General features: G+C 37.8%; 1 protein-coding gene across 1 annotated transcript; it reads right to left on the bottom strand.

The window, feature by feature from the left end:
• Positions 1-3,618: 3,618 nt before the first annotated feature.
• Positions 3,619-21,575, bottom strand: leng8 (leukocyte receptor cluster (LRC) member 8). The gene is made up of 15 exons (XM_059567619.1): positions 21,293-21,575; positions 20,462-20,600; positions 20,236-20,364; positions 16,694-16,768; positions 16,169-16,589; positions 14,776-14,953; positions 14,456-14,626; positions 14,112-14,339; positions 11,597-11,761; positions 6,934-7,228; positions 6,656-6,757; positions 6,503-6,571; positions 6,297-6,426; positions 5,983-6,190; positions 3,619-5,863 (listed from the first exon to the last, which is right to left on the bottom strand). Exons 1-15 carry the CDS (start codon positions 21,331-21,333, stop codon positions 5,701-5,703), a joined length of 2,514 nt encoding a protein of 837 aa, XP_059423602.1. The 5' UTR covers positions 21,334-21,575; the 3' UTR covers positions 3,619-5,700.
• Positions 21,576-22,051: the final 476 nt, after the last annotated feature.

Here is a 22,051-nt window from a genome sequence, read left to right as displayed (position 1 = left end):
CGGTATAACAATTATAATAAAAAAAGACAATATGTACTAGAACTGCATATGATAAGTGTGGAGCTCTTGGGAACTCGAACCCTGCTGAGAAATAATGTCTGTAAGAAATAATGACAATATGTAATCAATGATCAAATTACAGCTTAAAACATACATTTGTCATGTAAAATAGTAGGAAAAAATTAATTACTGGATAATAATCATTGGACCACAAAAAATAAGCTTCATAAGCAAGAATTTCATATAATTGTTCTAACAAATTATATTAGTCCTCAAAGGGATTTTTTTTTATTAAAGAGTGAAGATCGGTACTGAATGGAATCGTTACTTTTGTATTTTTAGAACGCTTATAGCCAAATATCTGTCGCTATAACTATTAACCCAAAACGAACACTAAACATTGGATTTACTATAGTAGCCAAATCAAACACAGAACCATGTTTAGCATGCCTGCAGATAAACAAACATGTAGATAAACAATACATAAACGCTCTAATCAAATAATGATATACACTAATTCCAAGTTCGCTGTTGAGATTAAGAAAAAAAGTTTGTAACGTTAACATTAGGGGTTTGTCGAATGCATGAATGAGCATTTAACAAACTGGTTTGCTGAGCCAAACAGCGTTGTTATTTGTTCACTTCCTTGATACAATGTACAATAAGCAATACAAACTATTACAGTAAAACACATCGACGAAAAATAAGTCATACTTACAGGTTGTGGCCCGTAAACAGCTTCTGTTTTTAAAGTTGGAACTGCTCCATCTTTCAGGACAAGCCGTTGGGCGAATCCTGCATTGAACTCGCGAAGATTGTGGAAGCTTTCCTCCGTAAAATGAGCAGCACAGAGAGCGAGATTTGGGTAATAATTTTGAGGGACCGAGTTAAAAATAAATTTTAACCATTGATCCCTAACTTCCCCGTCCCTAGGAAGGCTGAACAAAGTGGACCTGCAATCCGGATGAAAATAATAGCTTTTCGTCGGCATCGCGGCAATGACACTCCAGCATACAACAACTCTTCTCAATCTCCACAGCAATATAAAATGGCCTCGCTCCCCACCCCGCCACCCCTAATTTATTATTCTCGGAGGAGGGGTTTTGGGCTTAGTGATGTCAGCAACCCTGGAGGAATGTCGTGTAGTCCCTACCGGCCGTTTGCTGTAGTCCTTAGAAATGGATTTCTTTAAAAGCAAATATCTCCCTTTGCTTAAAACTTTGAACGTTGTAACTTTGCAGATGTTGTTTATGCTCAAACAGGAACATTACACACTAGCTAAAGTTAGAAAAGTGAAATCGTGTTTTATCACCCCTTTAAAGTGTACTGGAGTTTTTGTTTCCTTCCTTTTTTAAATGTCACTTTAAAAAAAAAATAACTAGACAGTTACGGTAAATTGTAAAAAACCCAAACTGTTACAAATGTTGAATTAAATCAACTTTTCTATTTTAAAATATTTATTCCTTTGAGAGAAAACTAAATTTTCAGCAACTATTACTCCATTGTCCCATGATCCTTCAGAATATCTTCTGTATATATTTTGTAAATATATATATACACACACACACACACACACGCATTTAAATATTTTTTCACAATTAAACCTTTTAAGTATTTACCCATTTTGAACAGTAATGTAATCTATAATGCATAAATCACTGTTATATCAACATGTACACAAAATAACCTACAGATTACTTGCTTCCGAACTACAAGGATCTTATTTTCTGTATTTATATACAGCTATTTTGAATAATAAAAAAAAAAAAGTCATGGAATATTTGTACTGGACAAAATTCTTGTTTTGCACCTCAAGGCGATAGGGTGCAAATACAAATAAAACCTTTGCAACTTGCAGACTTAAGTTTCAAGTAGCAACAACAAAAAAAGTCAGATTTAATTCTTTATTTTTCTCTCAAGATAAGAAGGTAGGTACATTATGTACAAATCAGCATCTACAAACGGCAGTATTTTCTTTAAGAACTCCACTGTTTATGAACACGGAGCTCTAGATAGGGCAGAGATACTAGGACTTTGAGAGGTTGAGCTGTAAAAGAAAAAACAGATGCAAGTACAGTCCTGTCGAAATACTTACTGCCAAGCACTGACTACATATAAACCCATCACAACATTGCATTACAAAACACAATATAGGAAAGAAGAGGGAGACGAGAGGAACATGCAGAAAGAAGATTGCTGAAAAAAATATTAAAGATGAGAATGCAAAGAGAGTCAATGGCTCAAGTTGAAATGATGTAACAATTAGATGCAAATCTAAAACAATATGAACTGAATGAAAAGCAAAGAGCTGATGCAGAGGAAAGATGTTAAAGAAATTAGAAGTGCAAGAGGACAGGCAACATTTGAAGAGAGGGGATGAGACTGTTAGTAATACCGCTGTGAAAATATTACACAACAAAAGCAAGGGCTAAAAATACAATCCATTATTTTTTTTTTTTTTTTTTAAATAAACTGGTATCATTTGAGACAATCAACATTGCTTTGGACAATCCTTAAGTAATAAGCATTATGGGCAGCCAATCAACATTACCATTAAAAACTGCAGTGAGCTTTTAACACCTGAGAGACATTAATGTATGGATTTCTTGAAAATGTCTAACCATCTGTATGTCCAGGTATGTCCAGTTTGCAAATTAACAGCTTATATTAAACCCAAAAGTTAGACGTCAGAAAACCCAGTCTATCTACAGAACACAAAATACAGCAGTATACAGCAAATGCAAAAAAAAAAAAAAAAAAAAAAAAAAAAGGGCAGTCAAAACACACCTTTTAATACATTTAGAGGGGGGCAAAAAAAAAAGCAAAGATAAGAGAAGACACACCTGAACATACAGCGGCAATTCTACTGAACACTGAATGAGGCAATTCCTAAAATAATACCCATACATCATCTTCAGACTGACATGGTGGATTTGTCATGGTTTCATAAAGGTTTTGAGATTGGCATCAAGAAAAACATTGCAAACTGAAATAACCAGGCTCTCCTCAAAATGACAAATGCATTAGACAACAACAGGCACAATGAAGAATCTCATTTGGCTGATGTCTGGATGTCTTGATGCCCATTTTCCAGTGTGCCTCTGGATTAGCTTTGCCCTCATCTTTTCATCTCTTGCTTTGCTCCAAATGTGCATGACTGCAAGAAGAGAGAGAGAATCTGGTAATGGAGCGCAGGAGGAGAGAGGAGAACAAGGGGTAGGAGGGGTTGAGGAGGAGAGGAGAGCAAAGTCAGTGTGGCAACCAGCAGCATCAGCAAAGAATTCATTTACAATGTACAACCAAAAACAAAATGAGCTAGAAATATTTGATTATAACCATTTCCCAACTTAAGTACATTGGGAAAACAACAACAAAACAACTTGTACTTAAACCAAATCTTTCTATCATTGTTTTGTGTCACAAAGCTAGGATGATTTAAGAAACAAAGGAAAGAAATATGACAAAAATTCCTTGGAAATATTAAGTAATGATCAACAAGGGAAAGATCTGGCATATTAATTCATGACTCCTTCATGAGTGTGGACTGGTTGTTTTAATTCCTAACGTATTAAATGTCTAGGGAGAAAAAGAAACTTTAGAATAACTTGAATCCGAAAATCTCAATTATTTGCACTAAACTGCATATCAGTATACGCACATGCTCACCACTCAAAATATTATATGTAAACTTTTAAAACAGACAGCAAAATAAATGTATAGTTCAAAACGACACTTACCACTGTACAAACAATCTATGAAATCAAAGTAGCCATATATATAAAAAAAAAAAAAAAACTCCATTCTCACATTATTTACGTGAGCACATATGTACAAATTTCACCATCGAGGTGTAAGGGATGCTTTCTGCTCATAGTGGCCCTGAGCACATCTTGCAAAAGCACACATATTTCAGACCCAAGCATTATCCATGCTAGATCTTAACATTAAATAAACCTAATTACGTCAAAAAGCAAATGCTGGTGCACATGCTCCTCGTTCATTTACAATAAAATTAAGTAGTAACTCCAATTTTAAAATCAGTCCATTAGAAGTCAGTTAACTTTGTAATACTTTGAATAGGTACAACGTTTTTACTACAATGTGTTCATACTTCAATCACTGGCTATATTAAGACCATGATACCATATCAAACTCTGGATTTTCACTATAAATCACATATCATAGTCATATCCATGTAAAATGAGCAGACCCTTTAGATTTTTTTATGGATCTATTGGTATCAATCTTGCAGATAAGTGCATCAGGGTTCAGTATTAGGCCCATTCTTAAATGAGAAATAAATTCACTACCTGCCAGAAGGGTTAACAGATACCAAGCCAAGCACGCTGTTCAACAGTGGTAACACCTCAACCCAAGAGGAACGAAGATTCACCACGCTTTCAAAATATCAAGTCCTTCTTACCAGCCATTAACAGTAGACGTGGCCAAAGCTTAAGGAGCCATACAAACCCATGCGTTTCCAAACCCCAGCAGGACAGTGGATGTCCTTGTGAGGTGACTAGTGGAGATCACCATCTGAAGAGGAGACGAGAGAGCCCACCAACTTGCTGTGAAGGAAATCAGAGCTTGCTTTTCCTTCTGAATTACTTTTCCTTTTCAGGCTGACTGCAGGTTAGGCTTAGGGACCTTCTATGCTGGGGGGTGCCTTGTAAGAGACTTTGTTCTTCAGAAGCTGCTGGTCAAACCTAGTGGTGAATGAATGCCCTAAGTGGAGTCGGATGATTTTTAGAATGGTCGGCCCTATTCAGATCACAGCTGGGGTGTAAGTGAAAGGTTTGGAGTCTCTGATTTGTGCTTCTTAAAAAGTTGATGACATGCAGGAGAGGGAGAGAAGACTGTGTGGGAAGGGCGCAGAATTCATGATGCAGAACAGGGCCTAATCTGCATTTTTTTTTATGGTGGTTGTCTTGTTATAGCTCAGTCCAAATATTATGCATTATCAGCATTAGGATCCTGGAGATGAAGGGAGCCAAGAGATCTAACAGAGCACCTCCACCAGTGACCCACTGAAGACATCTCAGGCAAAGAGAAAGATGGGAAATACAAACCATCCTCTTCTTGATTGAAGGATTGCACTGAAGCTCACTTTGCTTTAAAGTCCATTAAAGATGACCAAAACCTTGCAGAAGGATCCTTTGGCTTCACACAGACTTGATGAGCTGGTACACTGTTGGTGGCAACTGGCCCACATTATATTCTTGGTTAACCATGATGTTTTCAGGTCTTGAACTTTGCAGCTGTTTGCTTGAGGGGAGAGAAACATGAGAACACACAACACTGTTAAAATGCTTTTTTTGAGCTTTTTTGTGATGTGGGACCTGACATGACCTGCTGACCCAACCCCATCAGATCTTTGCCTCTTTTTCCTTTAACTAAGGTGTAAGGGATAGTGTGCAAGTAAACTGGTTGTCTAATACTTAATTAAATGGGCTGTGTGAATAGGCTATACTGGGTCTTGAATATGGCACCTAGTCCCTGTATGTGAATGTGTCATCTGTCAGAAAGTCCATCACTCTACAAGAGTTTAAAAAAAAATCTGAGATATCTTTCATTAATATGATCAACTCAAGACTGAGTGTGTCTGTCTGTTGTGTAGATATCTGGTCCCTTATCCACAGTTTTGTCTTTTTAAGCTCTATAAAAGCCAATTCTCTGGTCAACCCCCACCCTTTTCCCATACTACGAAGTTGTAAGAATGGCTGAGCTAACTTTACAGTCTATTCTGCTGGGGTCAGAGGGGGTGAATGTAACCCCAAGCCCTGTTAGAAATGCTAAACATGAGTCTAAATCTAAGAAGGCCAAGCTGGACTGCACATACTCCACCGGCACAGAGGGCCTGAATCTATAACAGAGAAAAGAAAAGAAAAAAAAAAAAAAAAAAAAAAAAAGAGAGAAAACTTTAGACTTCAAACCATCAAAAGCATAATTTAAGTAAGCATTCTGGATGGCACCTGCACTCACGTTTTAAGAATAGCCCTCAGCGCTAGATGTCTTTCACGCTCCAAAAACTTATCGATAAGGTAAGCAGCCATACGTGGAGCATTCCGATAGAGTTTGAAGAACCGGTGGAAGTTTCCAAGTGCCCAGGCAGTACGGAGCTCAAGAGCATGAGCTACACACGGATCAGCACGGAGCTCAGGGGTCAGGTACACAAGCTCGGTTGTCAGGTCTATAAAAAATATTTTTAGCAAAAGGCATTAATGACTTAATGTGAGATTGAGAATATATGAAATGGACTGAAAAACTGTTTATTCTACAAAAAAGGCTTTTTATACCTCCAGAATTCTTAGTAAAGATATAGTAGATAAGTCTGTAGGCAGTGAATTCTCCCACGTTATCCGATGAGCAGTCTTTATACAGTGCCTTTAGCTGGGTTTGGCACTGGTTGAACTCCTCATGGTCACCCTGATAAGACGAAATGTGGGTTTAGTACAAAAGAAAAAAGCCCCTTTCAATCAAAGCTACCATTACATGCACATACCTTTTCCAAAGCGATGCGAGCATGCGTTTCATACACCTCCACAGTGAAGTCTGTACGCACACCTTGAACCTTGAATGACACAAAAATTCAAAAATAAGACACTAAACTATAAAAATGTGAGGCAGGTAAGCAGTACTAGTAAAAATTACTCACAGTGAGATCCTGTCGTATTGACTTCATTTGTTCACATGCGTACAAGTAATCCTGATTGGACTTCCAATGAGTTTTAACTGCAATCAGGGACTTTCTCAACACCTAAAATACAACAGAAGATTCAATACAAATCTTCAAGTAAACTGCTTCATATACCAAATACATACCACTTTTTGAGTACAACCCACAAACAACCCACACAGCATCCAGTGCGGACCACACAACTACAACCAGTAAACCGATCTCTAAAGAGAATCAACACTTTGAGAAACACTCACAGATACGGGCCTCACAGTTGCAGGGTCAGGGGCACAGGTCAGGCGCAGGTAGTTTTTGGTAATGTCCTGGCAGGTGCCAACTATGGGGCATTCATCCCAGCTCAGTCCCTCTTGTGTGCCATTGGGGAGGTCAAAAACATTAATGTTTAACACCAGGGGCTCAGTGCGTAGTTTAGTGTGGAAGCGTGCTGCCCGGCTCTGCTTCTTTGCTTCACGATTTGGGTCGTGAAAGTCAAGCCCTGCATTACCACCTTTCCGCTTTTTACCAATACCACCAGAGAGGTCTTCCATATTCCTGATGGAAGTCAGAAAATAAGGTTAATGAGGTCAAGACGAATGTTTCAAAGTGGTTACATTGTCATACTGACCAAGATGTGATAAACATTCCTTAACCCTAAAACTGGCAACATGTACACAAGATACATATTCTTTAGTCTGTTGTAGGAGGCACAAGGAAGAATTTTTCATTCAATACTGTTATCATTATAATAGTTGAGGTTGTTTGGAGTATGGGGTCAAATCACAATATTCTGTGCTTGTTTTGTCAGTTTGACCCAAAATCCATGGGCCTGGACATTCAGAAAATATAGAAAATTTTCAGGAAATAAATGCAATAAAACCATTAGTATTAAATGTGAACATTGTCTTGAGATGTTGAAAAAAACATTAAGTCATTTTTTTTTGTTGAATTTTTTTTCCCCGCATTTTGAAATGTGTATCTCCTGAGATAAGGGTATAAAAAAAGGATTATCCTTGGATGGGGTTATAAACAGGGGTGCACATTTTTTTCAGCCTGGTTCTCATAAGAGAACAGAGATTTGGTTTGGTCCTCACATTGCATAAAGCGTGACCCATTAAATATAACTATTAAAAAAATAATTAATAGTTATAATATTATTGCACTTTATTTAGTTTAAAAAAATACAATAATAGTAAATAAACTAAATTAGTGTGTGATTATATTATTAAAAATAAAAGGCAGTCCTAGTATTAAATACAAGTACATTTATTTTATAGTAAACTTAAAAATAATATGCTAATATTTACTACTACTTTCTTTGTTTGCCTCTTTAAGAAGAATCGCTTTATTCGCCATTTTTAAGTCGCTTTGGATAAAAGAGTCTAGAAATAAATAAATAAATAAATGCGTTTTCATCTTTTCAAACTTAAAATCAGCAGGCTTTTATTTTGGCAGGATGCCGGCAAGTAAGTGTAGGCGCTTCTGGATTTAGCGCTGCTGATTAAAGAGCGTCAGTGGATGAATGTCACAGTTTTGCATTGTGCTTTGAAAACGGCATGGCATAGCCTAGATTTATGCTTTCAGGTTGAAAAAAAACTTATATACCGTAATTCCTCAAATAAAAGCCAGGGCCTTTATTTACCTGAACTGCAGAAGGTAACAGGCTTTTATTGGAAGCAGGCTTTTATTAGAGGCAGGCCTTTATTTCTAATTCCATCTGTTTGATAAGTAATTGTTTTAAATAACCCGTTTTAAATTAAAAGTGATAGCGTTCCAGTGGACAGAGATCATAACATTAGCACAGAATCAGTTCAGAATCAATCACCAAAAGAACCAGTTCAGTCCAGACACGCTTGGTGTCAGTCTGCTTCACGCTGAATCACACATGCGCAGTTTCATCAGCTCCTCGGATCTCGAATCGGACATGTCCGACAGAAACAGTTCTCGGTTCAGTGGACTGGTGATCCGAAAACCGATGCAACCGGTTCTTGACTCGAGAACGAGAAACGCTCCAGCAGTGGGCGTGTACGTTCGTTATCTGGCTCTGCTGCACAAATTTTCCCTCCGCCTTTATTTGTCCGTGTTGACCACGCTCACGGCCACTATAAGAGGCCTGGCGTTTATTTGACTACCGGTTTTTATTTGAGGAATTACGGTAATACAGTTTGTGATCTAAAATGGTAATTGTGTATTAACAGCTGTCAACCATGTCTGTAGACAAATGCGCTGTCAGAACATATTTATATAGTGCATTTTTTATTTTGGTCACGTATGCGGACTAGGGACCGACATGGATTTTTTTTTTTTTTTTTTTTTGTGCTGATACCGATGATCGATACGGGCTGCAGATTTTCTTGAGCCAATACTGCTTTTTCTCACTCATTTTACATCATAAAAATGACACGATGATACCAAATGTTAACAAGTCTCAATTTAAAAAAGGAACATTTATTGAACTTAATATGGATGGGTGTACTGCATATGTTTAATTGTGCAAGTGTAAAAGGCTTTCATCAGCATCTACAACACAGCCTTGATGATGAATTATTGCTTGCTGACATATTATAAGACAGATATAATCAGGTCATCACAAAATGTCCTGACTGTCAACACATTTAAATAATTTAAGAAAACAATAAACCTGAAAAGTAGCCATTGAAATAAAGTGCTTGATTTGTAATTTATTAATGTTTTTCTACATAAAATAAAATGAGCATGTCTAAGTAGGGTTGGGTATCGTTATTTTTAATCAATATTATTTATTTTAATAATAAATATTTTTTTTGGGAGGAAGGCAAATACTTGAAGAATATTTATTTTATTCTTGCCAATTTTAAGGAATAACCAATAAAATGGCGTGAAAGGAGTCTCTTCAAATAAAGATTGTGTTGATTACATTATTCCAGTAGGTGGCAAAAATACTTATTTTTTTCATTAATTCATTTATTCAAGAAGACTCAAGAGAATCATCAAAAAAAACTGAATCATTCATTAATTAAACAGGAATTTATGAATGAGACCGAATTAATTTTAAAAGTGTTTGAATTAATGATTCAAATGAGTATTTTTTTTTTTTTAAATAGACTGGAACATGTTATTCTGTCTAGTAGTCTGATACATGTAATTGTGATCTCCATTTTAAACAAAACAAAAACGATTTTAAACCAAATAGATTCTCAGCTTATTATGAATTTGGGGACGTTCACATATCGCGTCTAAAAATGCTTTCTCCTTTTCACAAGTGCTTGCGCATCCGTGGCGTCTGTCGTTGCTATGCAACCATGAACTGCGCTCTCCACAATGACGAGGAAGTATCAGCAAAGGATTTCTAGCCCTTTACTACTACATTATGTTAAAATACATACATTTATGGAGATGAGAAATTAAATCCTGCCCTGTCCGGCTACGATCAGCTGTTTGGCTGAGCTTTCGATGTTGTCATGGAAAGGTCTGTTGTTTTTGGTCACATGACCTGCGCTCGCTTGCGGCATTCTAAAAAGTTGAGATGTTAACAACATCTCACCACGGCATAAGTGCGCGCCTGGACAAACGAGCGAGCGCACCGCATTCAAGTCGACACCGCATCGCTTCTTTTAAGAGCACGCGTCCAAACCTCAGCCAGGTGGTCACTGAATAAAACTCTACAAATACCACGGAATGACAGAACAACGTCGGCAACTCGGAGTTATTTAATCCTATGACCAGTGTTCGTAACAGCTGCCATATGCATACGGATAGCCTATAACTTAGCTATTTGCAGCTCCCTAAATACAATGGCAAGCAGTTTTATAGACGAGGCATTCGGCATTCACATTTTCCATTTTGACCCACAAACTTTCATAGCTATAGTGACACCCACATATAGAGCAACGTGTTTCCACTTTTAAAGAGTATGGCAATATTTCAGCTAAGTCAAAGAGTTAAACTATGCTTTGAAAGTTTAAAACTTACCAGAGCAGGCTTGCAGCACTCTGCTAGTGGGGGACGGGCAGTGTGTACTGCAGCGTCTCCAGCAACACAGAGCTGCCTGAGACGCCTGTCTGTAAATAATGCCGGGAAAAACTATCGGCGAACGCAGCAGCCACGTATCGGTGCTATGCCGATACATATAAAATCAAAAAACGATCCCTAATGCAGACCACTAATGTGCACCCCTGATTATAAATCACATCAAAGAGAGCAGATCCCCCTTATTAGAAATCGCATTCCATGCCCTGTACGTACACGGTCCCCCTTCTATTTATTTTGAGAAAAAATTGTGCATATGCTAATATAGCATGTAAAGCGGATAAAACTACATTTAGTTGACTACATCTTTGCATTTTTAACTATATTTTTCTCTTGCAGGGTTTCACACAGCTCATTTTATGGTAAAACAGGGGAGTCCAACCCTGCTCCTAGAGGGCCACCATCCTGCAGTGTTTAGCTCCAACCCTAAACAAACATCTGAAAAATCTGACAAAAGTCTTCAGGATTACATACATTACATTATATGATTGTTTAGAGATGGCGCTAAACCATGTAGGACGGTGGACCTCAAGGGTTGGGATTGCCCACCCCCGAGAATAAAGATGAGACCGTTAAAATATTTAAAAAAAAAAAAAAAAATGTTTATTCCCTTAATTTTAGGACACTTATACATTTCATACATGCAGCTTATTTTGAATATTCCATATTTGCATCAAATAATTGATGATTTGGGCTGTTTTTTATACCCTAAAAGGGTACCATATCCTTGGAGATACAACGCATAAATTCCAAAATATATCAAATATTACAAAAGATTATTTTGAATGATTTTTACTTAAGTCCAGATGATATAAAAAGTGACATGATTTTTTGATCATTTTCCCCTCTTGCCTGTTTTAGGGTTAAAATGCGTTAATGCAATTTAATTTCTTTGTACAAACAATGATATCTCACCTCCGCCCTCTGTTTGCTTTGCCTCTTCCTCTCCCTCTCTCTCCCACAGCTCCTCTACCTCGCTCCCTTTCTGCCCCACGGCCTCGGCCACCCTTCTGTTGCCGCCGGGACAGTGGAAGTCGAGGATCACTTGACATGCTGCTGTCTGACTGAGAGCCAGAGTCACTAAAGGACAAACACAGTCATCTGCCAAATCAGAGTTGGGTATCGATTTTGTTTTTTCCGATACAGATGCCAAATTGATATTTTGAAAACTGTACTGGTGCCTAAACTGATACTTATATTTTTTTTCTTTCCCAAAATAGGAATTGCAATAGCGTTATAAACACATGTAATCTCTTTCTTTTATTATGGACACCAGAGGGAAACCTTGTGCAGAAACTCAACATATGCATCACAGAAGTAACAGAATTTGACACTCTAGGGTAGTGGTTATCAAACCTTGTCCTGGAGTACCCTCTAATTATGTTAATCAAAGAACAAAAGAAAATCATTCACTGATCTTGACAGAATATATTTAATAACTTTACTTGATTAATCTTTATTTTATTTATAAAAAGAAAACTATGCAGTGTTTTTAAAGTTTTAATTACAGTTTCTGTACCTGCAATTTAGTTTAGTTGTGTTTATTTATGATATTGCTAATTGATTTGTTTGTTCCTTTCTTATTACTGATCTTATTACTTGTCTTTAACACTTTAATATTTGAAATTTATATTAATCTAGTCTTTGCTATGGTATTTTTTTTTTATAAATCACAGGCAAAATTCCTCTTGCAGTGTTTTGTAGGCTGCTTATTTTTGCTCATGTTATTCAGCTGCAACAGAATGCTTGGTAAAAATGTTTGACTTAATTTTTTTTATATTGGATTTTTTATCTTATTGGAAACGAAACTAGGAATCGATAAGAATCGGAATCGATAAAATTCAAACGATACCCAACCCTAGTAAGAAATGTTACGAACATAGATAAAATAACTGCTGATAGTCAATCATATTTACAGTACAAACCTTGTCAGTGAACTATGAAGGCAAAAAAAAACAAAACCAAAATAATCGTTCATTAATCGTAATCGAGGTAATATGTTCAATTAATCGAGGTTTTGATTTTAGGCCATAATCGTCCAGCCCTACTCTAGGGTCTCTCTTATATCGACAAAGGCATTGCTATCTCTGTAACTTAGTAAACAGAAGATATAATTGTTTTAAATTATAAAACAAAGAAGAGCCTTGCATTTCAGACCGGCCCAATGGGCTTAAATTTTTTTTAACGCCCCTAGCGCATCATGTTTGTTTTCTTAATTCATAGAAGCATGTTAAAAGACACAGAATAAATCCCTATTCGGACGGGACCAGTTTTCTAAACTACGTTTGAGTTTCGATTCTTACCACCTGACGTCTGCGATTTTCATGTACCAATTTGGAAGGTACTAACATCTCCGTGTTTATTACAGAGGTGGGAGGGTCTGTTTTGTGCATCTAGGTGTCACAGAGATCACGCGCTCTGTATGTGTGCATTGCATATAGTCATTCGGATTGATTACCATAAGTATAATTACACAATAAATAACCATGTTAATGTGTGGTTTCTTTAGTTTAACTTGTTTTCTTTTCTTTTTTTGTAGTAGGCTAAACCCATGTTTAATTTTCATAAAGGTACATCTGTAATTAAAACATTATGTAACTGAGTACATAAATGAACTCAAGTAATCTTACCTGATGCTGATATTACAATATTCAGTATTAACAGTTTACGTAATCTGGCTCATGATTTTTTCTTTTTATTATTATTTCTATGCCGGGAAGCAAATATATCAAACGTGGGCGTTAAGAGCATCTAATTCACTTTGGCCAAAACACACAAGGAAACGCGTTGTGAAATAAAATATTGCTGGCAATCACAGACATTCGCATGGGATTAGTTTTCTCAGAGGATCACTGAGTTTGCTGAAAAACAGTAGGTAATTTGCTCTGGAATTATCATAGAGGTTGTTTGAGAAAAACACAGATGTTGCAGATTCGGACGGGATTAAAATCACCAAGTATGTCTGTAAAACACAGATTTCTCTAACGACTCCCTGTAAAACTAGTCCCGTACGAATAGGGCTTAACACACAGTAAGTGCTCGTAATACCAAGTTTCAAGCATTGTTCAAATAAATACAAGCTAGACAGGGAAAGATTAAAGAAAGGAGAAAACTAAGGGTTTTTTCAGGATGAGGTCAAATAGTGACAACAGATTAATTTTCAGCTGTCGCTTAAAAATTGTCAAGGAATCAGCATTCATTTTTTTTTATTTAATTTTAGCACGTTTAGCTGAGCTAGCTAACAGCAGACCTGCTGGCATCAGAGCAAGTTTAAAATACTGCATTCATGAGCTCCTCGGATGTTCACCCCCCTGGGTGCCAATATGGCTTCGATACCAAGCCCGAATGATCTCCATTTCCTTCCATATTTATATTAAAAAGTGATTGTATTAGATTATTAAATCAAGCACATTAGTGCCCTACACATTACCTGCGATGTTGTCTACTCCGATCCCTGTGTCGGCTGTGAGGTGACGGGGATCGTGACGAGGAGCGGGATGAGTGGGAGGAGCTTGAAGAGGGGCTTCTTTGAGAAAAGACATTTCTGTAGTTACCCAACCTGGCCCCAAGTCTGCCACGGGTGGCTCCACCTCTCCCAATAGCATTTTCTTGAGAACGCTGAGGAACTGCCTCCCAGCGAGACTGCTTTGGCTTCAAACTGATAAAGCAAGTGGTCATTTAGTGCCAGTAGTTAATCGTTTGAAAAAAACAGATCTCAAGCTGAATAAAGAAACAATGCAGAACTAAACCAAGGGTGTAAAGTAATGAACTCACTCTGGCAGAGGTTCTCTGGTCCAGTCAATAGTGTAAGCAGAGCCATCCTGTAGTCTAGACTGCAGAAGATCTTTCAGGACTTTTTCTGTTCGGTCCTTATCCTCTTCAGATTCGCAGGCTGTGAAGCAGCGTTGTACATACTCTTTCATAGCCTGTGGCCAGTCCTGAGGCCTACAAAAAAAACAAAAAATAGTTTTCATAGATTTTTCAAATTACATTAAAAAAAAACAATTAGTTAATATGGGTGATGATACCTTGCATTTAAATTAGCACAGATCTAATGAATTACCTCGACTTAAAATATCTCCCAGGACGCTTACCGAGTTTGGGCGGCTCCTGTGGAAGTAGTAGAGGTTGCAGCTACAGACCCAGGCGATGGGTTTGTCGCAGTGGCGGAAGCCAATCCAGGGGCCTGCTCACCTGAAGGAAAGTTCTGACTGGCCATGACATATGGGCGTTTTTGTAGATTGAATTTGACAGCACCAGTTCCAGGAGCCTCTGTTAGGGAAGAAAAAGAACATTAGGAGTAGTAGTGGGTGATACGGAAAAAATAAATATATATTTATTTTTTTCATGTTTCTTTGTCATGTTGGTTTTACTAATTTTTTCACTTATTTCTCTGAGTAGTACAGCCAAACTAATTTGCCTTATTATAAAGACAAACCCTTTCAAGGTATTTAAATAGGCAGATATTTAGGATAAGTGGGCGAAGATAACATGTTTTGACATTATTTTAACGGTTATTAAAGACATTACAAAGATAGACATTACAACTCCACATAATATACAAATAAAACAAACAGAGCTTTATTTTCAGGTACAATGGAGGTATTTAGCAGGAGCATTCAAGAAATTAAAAGAACAAACATAAAAATACAACACCACATTGACTGATCCTCTGTGTTTTGTAGTTTTAGTGTTAAAGGAATAGTTCACACAAAATTAAAAATTGTGTCATCGGTCTGTCAATTCTGTCATTCTGTTTTATTTTATTTTTTTTATCCAAACTTTACATTTTTATTTTTATACCATCATTACCATCAAAAGTTATTTTAAACCTGAACGAGTTTCTTTCTTCTGCTGAACATAAATGCTATTTTGAAGAACGTGGAAAACCAAACAGTTTCTAGTCCCCATTGGCTTCTATAGTATTTTTTTTTCCTACCATCAAATTCAATGTAGACCAGCAACTGTTTGGTAACTGCATTCTCCAAAATATCTTTTGTACTGAGCACTAGAAAGAAATTAATACAGGTATTATTACAATATTAGCACTAAAGATAACTTAGTTCAGTAATCAGGTGCATTTTGAAAGGCTTTTTAGTGCGCGCACTTCAGGTGTATGCTCACAAAAATAAAAGCGCACATCAGACCAACGTGTGAATAAAACATTTAACCGGCAAGGCTTTAAAGCACATGCAAATAATGTCCCTTTGTGATTGCGAATAAGTGCAGTGTCCCATGAGAGTAACTCTACCGCTGAGTTAACAATGATGTGAAGGTATGTGGCATTGTACAGTAACGTTATATTGAGGAGGCGCCAGAACTGCAGATGATAAAATGTGCGTTGTATCAGGACACTACGATATTTCTTCAAAAGCCGATCATGAAGACATTTTTATAGTCCACGATCAAAAATCATCATATCGCACAACCCTAATTAGGAGGATATAATTAAAAGCACAAGTTGTACATAAGCATAGAGACACATACGTTTCATGCGTTGCCACAGCTGCTGGCCGCCTTTGTTCATATTGCTATTGTTAGGTTTCTTTGCATCCACCCTGCCTGGGCCTCCATACAGGCCCTGACCTGGACCCTGCTGCTGAGGGGGCTGATATGCTGGAGTTTGGTAACCCTGGTACCCTGGCCGAATCTGTCCTGAATTGTAGCCCTGCATCATAGTGTTTGAATCAGTGGGGCTGTATGGCAGGGTACCATTAGGGCTGTAGGTGTTCTGGGATGGTGGAGGGGGGTACTGGGCATTAGGTGGGGGAGGTATGGGGGGTGGAGGAGGGGGTGGGGGCTGGTCAGTGGATGTAGGACTCTGAGGGGGAGGCTGAGGGGTTGCAGGTGGAGGGGGCTGGGAGGAATAGCTGGAGGACTGATCTTCCATCATGGTCATAGCAGGGGCCTGAAAAAGAGAGGTAGGGATAATCAATGAAATACTTCAAACTTACAAAACTAGGTGTCACACATGGCCAGCACTAATTAAAAATGATATTAAGAGGTCTATACCTGTCCAGTGGGTGTAGTGGGTGTCTGGTAGCCCCCTGGAACACCATACTGTCCAGGAGGATATGGTCCTCCATACTGGATTAATAAATATAAAAACAAAATCAATATTAAAACCGTACAAAATAGGACAGCTGTAATGGTTGTGTTAAGTGGTACTAGCTTTTTATTAAAGAGATTTTAAAAAACTAGGCAGCATAAATGGTTTACTACTAATTACAGTATTTTTTAAATCACAGAGAAAAACTAGACATCATGGACTAATGGCGCTTTTTCACTGCATATGGTACGATAGACGTTAAGAATGGCATTACATTATGGTTAAGAATGTTCTTAAGTGCAATTCTTGAAAAATTCTCACGTTCTCAAACATATTCTTAAGAACATCTTTATCGGAGTTAATACATGACGCACTGATTAACTCACACTTTGTCTTTTTGTGCCTCCTGCAGATTACAGGGGTTAAAGTGGAAAAAAAAATCCTGAGCCTGAACTTTTTTTGGGGGGGGGGGGTGTTGGAGAGAAACTCCACAGGCAGACTTAATTCAAATATTGACGATAATAACAAAAATACAGTAACAAGAGCTTAAAGTGCTTAAAAAAAATGGTAAACAGAGTGACAATGGTGTGTCAGCTAATAGTTGCTCCCGGCTAGAGACCTGCAATCCTGCACACCCACCGAGTGCGGCGCGGGACAATATTTGATGGGTGAATGCGGACGCGGGCGGCAAGATATTACTGTGTACGGGTTGTGGGAAAATAAAATTATTTGCGGGACTCCTGCAAAGTGGAAATATGTAACAAAACACAATAACTACAAACAAATAGACCTTTATTTATAATAAAATAAAATAGACTTTGCGGAATGGGAGGATGCGGATGATACCATAGACAGCGACGTGTAATTCGATTCCGAAATGGCGATATATTTAAATGCCAAGTTGGATGGATTAGAAGCACACAGACCGGAAGATGTCCTCCACAGGTGGAAAAGACGAATTTCCGAGATTAAGCAAAGTAACACGCCATGTACTTTGCATTCCAGCTAGCGCACCATCGGAGAGGGCTTTCAGTATTTGCGGTCGCATACTGGAGCAGAGACGGATTAAACTGAAGCTCTCAACACGACATGATATTCCTGCATTGGCACATTAAGTAGTCATACAGTTTTTTTTTTTTTTTAGTCAATTCAGTTTTTTTTATTTATTTATTTAGCTAAATGTTTAAAATTGGTCTATTTTGTTATTGAGGAATAAGGATATTTTTCGTTAAATGTTTGAATGAATTGCTCAGGCCCCATAAACTACTTTTCCTTTGAACATGAAATAAATCCAGGTTTATTATTATTATTATATAATTTATTAGGCTATATAGCCTAATTATTATAGGTATATATTTTTATTTACATTTCTTTTTTACTGTATTTCTATGTTCTAAGATCCTTGTTCATCTTCATACTTTTAATTAAACGCAAATAAAACGAAACATTTGTTTATTTTCAGTTTCTTTTTTAAATTTATATTCAACAGGGGAGCAAGTGAAAAAAATAAAAGAGTAGCAGGCAGAATATGCAATGTATTAAAAAAAAGAAAACTATACTGATTTTGCGGGCTGGACGAAACTTGATTGTTTGCGGGCGGGAGCGGGAGAAAATAACATTTTTGCGGGAGCGGGAAGGAAGGAAAAATCCTCTCTACTCCAGGCAACGTCGTGGTAAGTTTGAGTGCACGGGCAGCGGCTCTATGACCAGAGTCTGGTGCTGCGTTCCAGGCAGGTTTTTGAGCTCGTAAGTCACTATTTCAAACCACGACTAACAACTTTGTACCGTTCCAGGCAAGTCATGCCAAACTTTCTGAGCGCAAGGAAATGTAGCTAGATTATTAATTTTATTGCAACGTTACATTGACCTAAAATCTATTTTTCAACGTGTACCACTTGCATAAACACTGCATCCGTAGGCAGTGTTATCCGTAGGGGCTGTCACTGTTGTTTCGCGTGCTGTGTGACCTCGGAGTTCACGGGTGGGAAGTCACGGGTTTGACTGCCGTTCCAGTGCACTTTCACGGGTTTAAGGTTGGAAAAACAAGGGTTGCCTGGAACGCGACATAAATCATAACGAGCCAGTACTTTCTTACCGCTGCTGGCATAACGTTACAGTAGCTTCCTCGAGCAAATCAGGCAGAAACAAGCGGGCTCTCTCAGTTTCTAGCACCAACTGCCAAAAAGCGCCATTTATTTTTGAGTCCTTTATCTATTGCTAGGAGTCTAGGACATCATCCCCAGGCTGCATAAACTTGCCCTCCATTTTTTTTTTCTCCGACAACGCTAACGTGACATTGACGTATGGGCGTCAATCATACTGTGTTGCAAGGACACGCCCTTCTCTGCTTCTGTTAGGCTTGTAACGTTAGTTAAAGCTGCGTTCCTCTCATATGATTGGTAGGTGAAATAAATTGGATCGAAAATATTAAACTGCATGCGCAGGCTCTCAAATATTATTATAATTTTTTTTTCCCTCATGGCCACACGCCGGAGATCCGGCACGGTGCCGGAATACTTTAAGCCCTGAGATTACCTTAATAATCATAAACACGCACACTATTTTCGTTGCGACTGTCAGCTTCACGTTTTTAATGCGGCATGTTTTTGAATGGTTACTACCTGTCTCAAGCAGCAGCGATCTGTTTCAGTCATTTTTGCACTGTTTTGTGCTCCCAGCCGAGTGAACACTTCCAGTGTGTCTGCCCTGCTACAGCAAACGCACCCTGTGTATCGGAGCATTCATATGGTGCCGAATACTGCCAAAGATTGTTGTATTTATAGGCTATAATTAAAAGTGTCCAATTAAAGCTCCCTATCAAACTAATTTTTGTAGAGATGCTACTGAGTTTTGAAGTAAGCAAAAAGTAGTGTCACAGGCTAATCAAGCCTGAATCATCCCTATAGTCCTACTTTGATCTGAATAATCTGCGTGCCGCAGCTGACACAGAACAGCATACTTTGTTTACATTGAGTGGATACGCTCCAAAATGGGGCCAGGGTGACCCAGAGGAGACAAATTGTTGAATAATGTTGTTATTTTTGTTTTCTTTGAGCACAAAAAGTATCTCGTAACTTTGTAAAATGACGGTTGAAATACTGATGTCATATGGACTATTTCACTGATGTACTTGCTACGTTTCTGTGCCTTGACCATGGTAGTATCCTTGCTTTCTATAGAAGGGTCAGAGAGCTCTCATCAAAAACATCTTAATTTGTGTTCTGAAGATGAATGGAGGTCTTGGGCAAGTGTGTACTTCAATTTGACAGCTGAATTATTTATAGCTGATTGTAATCCATAACATACCTTTCTATCAAAGTTATCTGACAAGATGAATTTGTTCTGACACAGTATAACGGAGTTCTTTGCATATTTTATTACCATTTTCTAAAATATAGCTAACAAACTATGAGAGAATGTGAAATGTTAAAGGTGTCTGAATTAATTTTGATTCAACTGTAGGTTTATGCTATAAGAATATGTAGTAGCATATTTGGCTCTTTACCGGAGGCATGGGGTAGTAGTAGTTATATGGATATGGGTAACCAGCATACGGTTGTTGGTTCTGTTGATACCACTGCTGGTAGTATTGCTGCTGCATTGCAGAAGGGTCTGTTGCCTGATAAGGTCCAGTCTAACAAAAAACAAAACATTAAAACATTTACCCATACAAAACGTGCATATTCAAGCAATGCAATTAGAAAACACCTCTATTCATAAAAAACACTAACCTGTTGGGTCGTGTGATTGGTTGGTGAAGTCTTGGTAGAGTTCTGACTTTTACTAATGGAGGCTAGAGCCTGTCGGGCCTTTTCCCATTCTGGGTTCTCATGGACTTGGCTTTCAGCACTTGAATTATTCCCATACGGCCTGTGGATAACAGGGGGAATGTGATTTTAGATTACGCCATATTTTCTAGAACCTTTCTGTACAGGGCACCTACATAAGCTCCTGGTCCACATAAAACACAGCTCTCATTCAAGTTAAACTGACTACAACTTAAGCCAGTAAATAACGTAATAATACTCGTACATTTTAAAATCCTCAAGTTAGTTTTATATTAAGTTTCGCACATAGTTATTAGACATACCGTGACTTGCTTAGATAATTAATGGACTAAAATAACGTTGATTAACTGCCATAACGGTTAAAAATTAATTAATAGCCAAACGTAAATTAAGTAAACAAACGTTTACGTAAACGTAAAGATAAATCTACCCAGTAATCAGGCCTTTCATAAACAGGCCAAACGCAAATTCCAAAGCGGAATAACTTTTCAAAGGTCATTTGATCTACAATGTTCATGTTAACAGCGACGCCTTCAATCTAAATTGTTTTTTTTTAACGAATTATCAAAGTTGTTATAAAAACGACTGAAGCGCTGTAGAATCATGCTCTGCATATATTCAAACGAACGTTAGCGAACGCTAAAAACCAATAGACATAACGTTAAACTTTTACATCATACATGTTTGGTAATGGCATCAGTCGTTCAACATTAAAAAGATGTAGCCAAAGACATAAGTTACGATTAGAAGGATTTATAAACTGAGAAATCTTACCATTTTGGTGTCGGAGCTTGCTGTGCCGCATTCGCCGCCATTTTGCCAGAGCTAACGTATTAGCTAATGTTACTTGTTAGCTCGTCCGACAATTCTACGCAAATATGTGTAAAACAACAGCTCTGGCGTTTAATATAGAATGTTTCGTAGGAAATCACGTACAAAATCTCATTAACTGGGGTTTATATCGAATATCTTAAACAAACCAAATTCCAGTTGATATTAGAAACATAACGGAGCACATATCAACGACGTTAGTTCGCCGAACTCTGCGGTTAAATGTCAACACTAGAGTTGTGACGTTCGCGAACGAACCGATTCTTTTGAACGGCTCATAAACATGAACGATGGGAGCCGAGTCGCGGCTGGAGGGGAGCCGTTCTTTCTGTCTTTCTTTTTTCCTATGCGTATTTCACACAGATGCACACAAATGAGCTCCTCCGCGAGACAGAACAGTTATAGGGGGAGGGGCGCACCCAGCACAGGCCAACCCTTTATAGCGTGATGATATTAGTTATTAGTTGTGCATGTTCATTGCTGCCCACTTTGTTATTGTTCATTGACTTGAAGGGGCTGATGTCCTATTTGCAAAGTTTACAGTAGTAATAGTATGTAGACATTTCCATTTTATTTATTCTAATTTTATCTACTTTAAATATTTTTTGTTTTCTATCAAAATGTTCTTGTGTGATAACAATGTTCTTGTGTGAAAGTGTTTGTAGTAAAAGCTGTTTTGCACAGAAATTCATTGCAGCCGGC

The sequence above is a fragment of the Carassius carassius genome, chromosome 15 (genome assembly GCF_963082965.1).
Source record: "Carassius carassius chromosome 15, fCarCar2.1, whole genome shotgun sequence".
NCBI lineage: Eukaryota > Metazoa > Chordata > Actinopteri > Cypriniformes > Cyprinidae > Carassius > Carassius carassius.
This window is presented reverse-complemented; position numbering and strand designations above follow the sequence as displayed.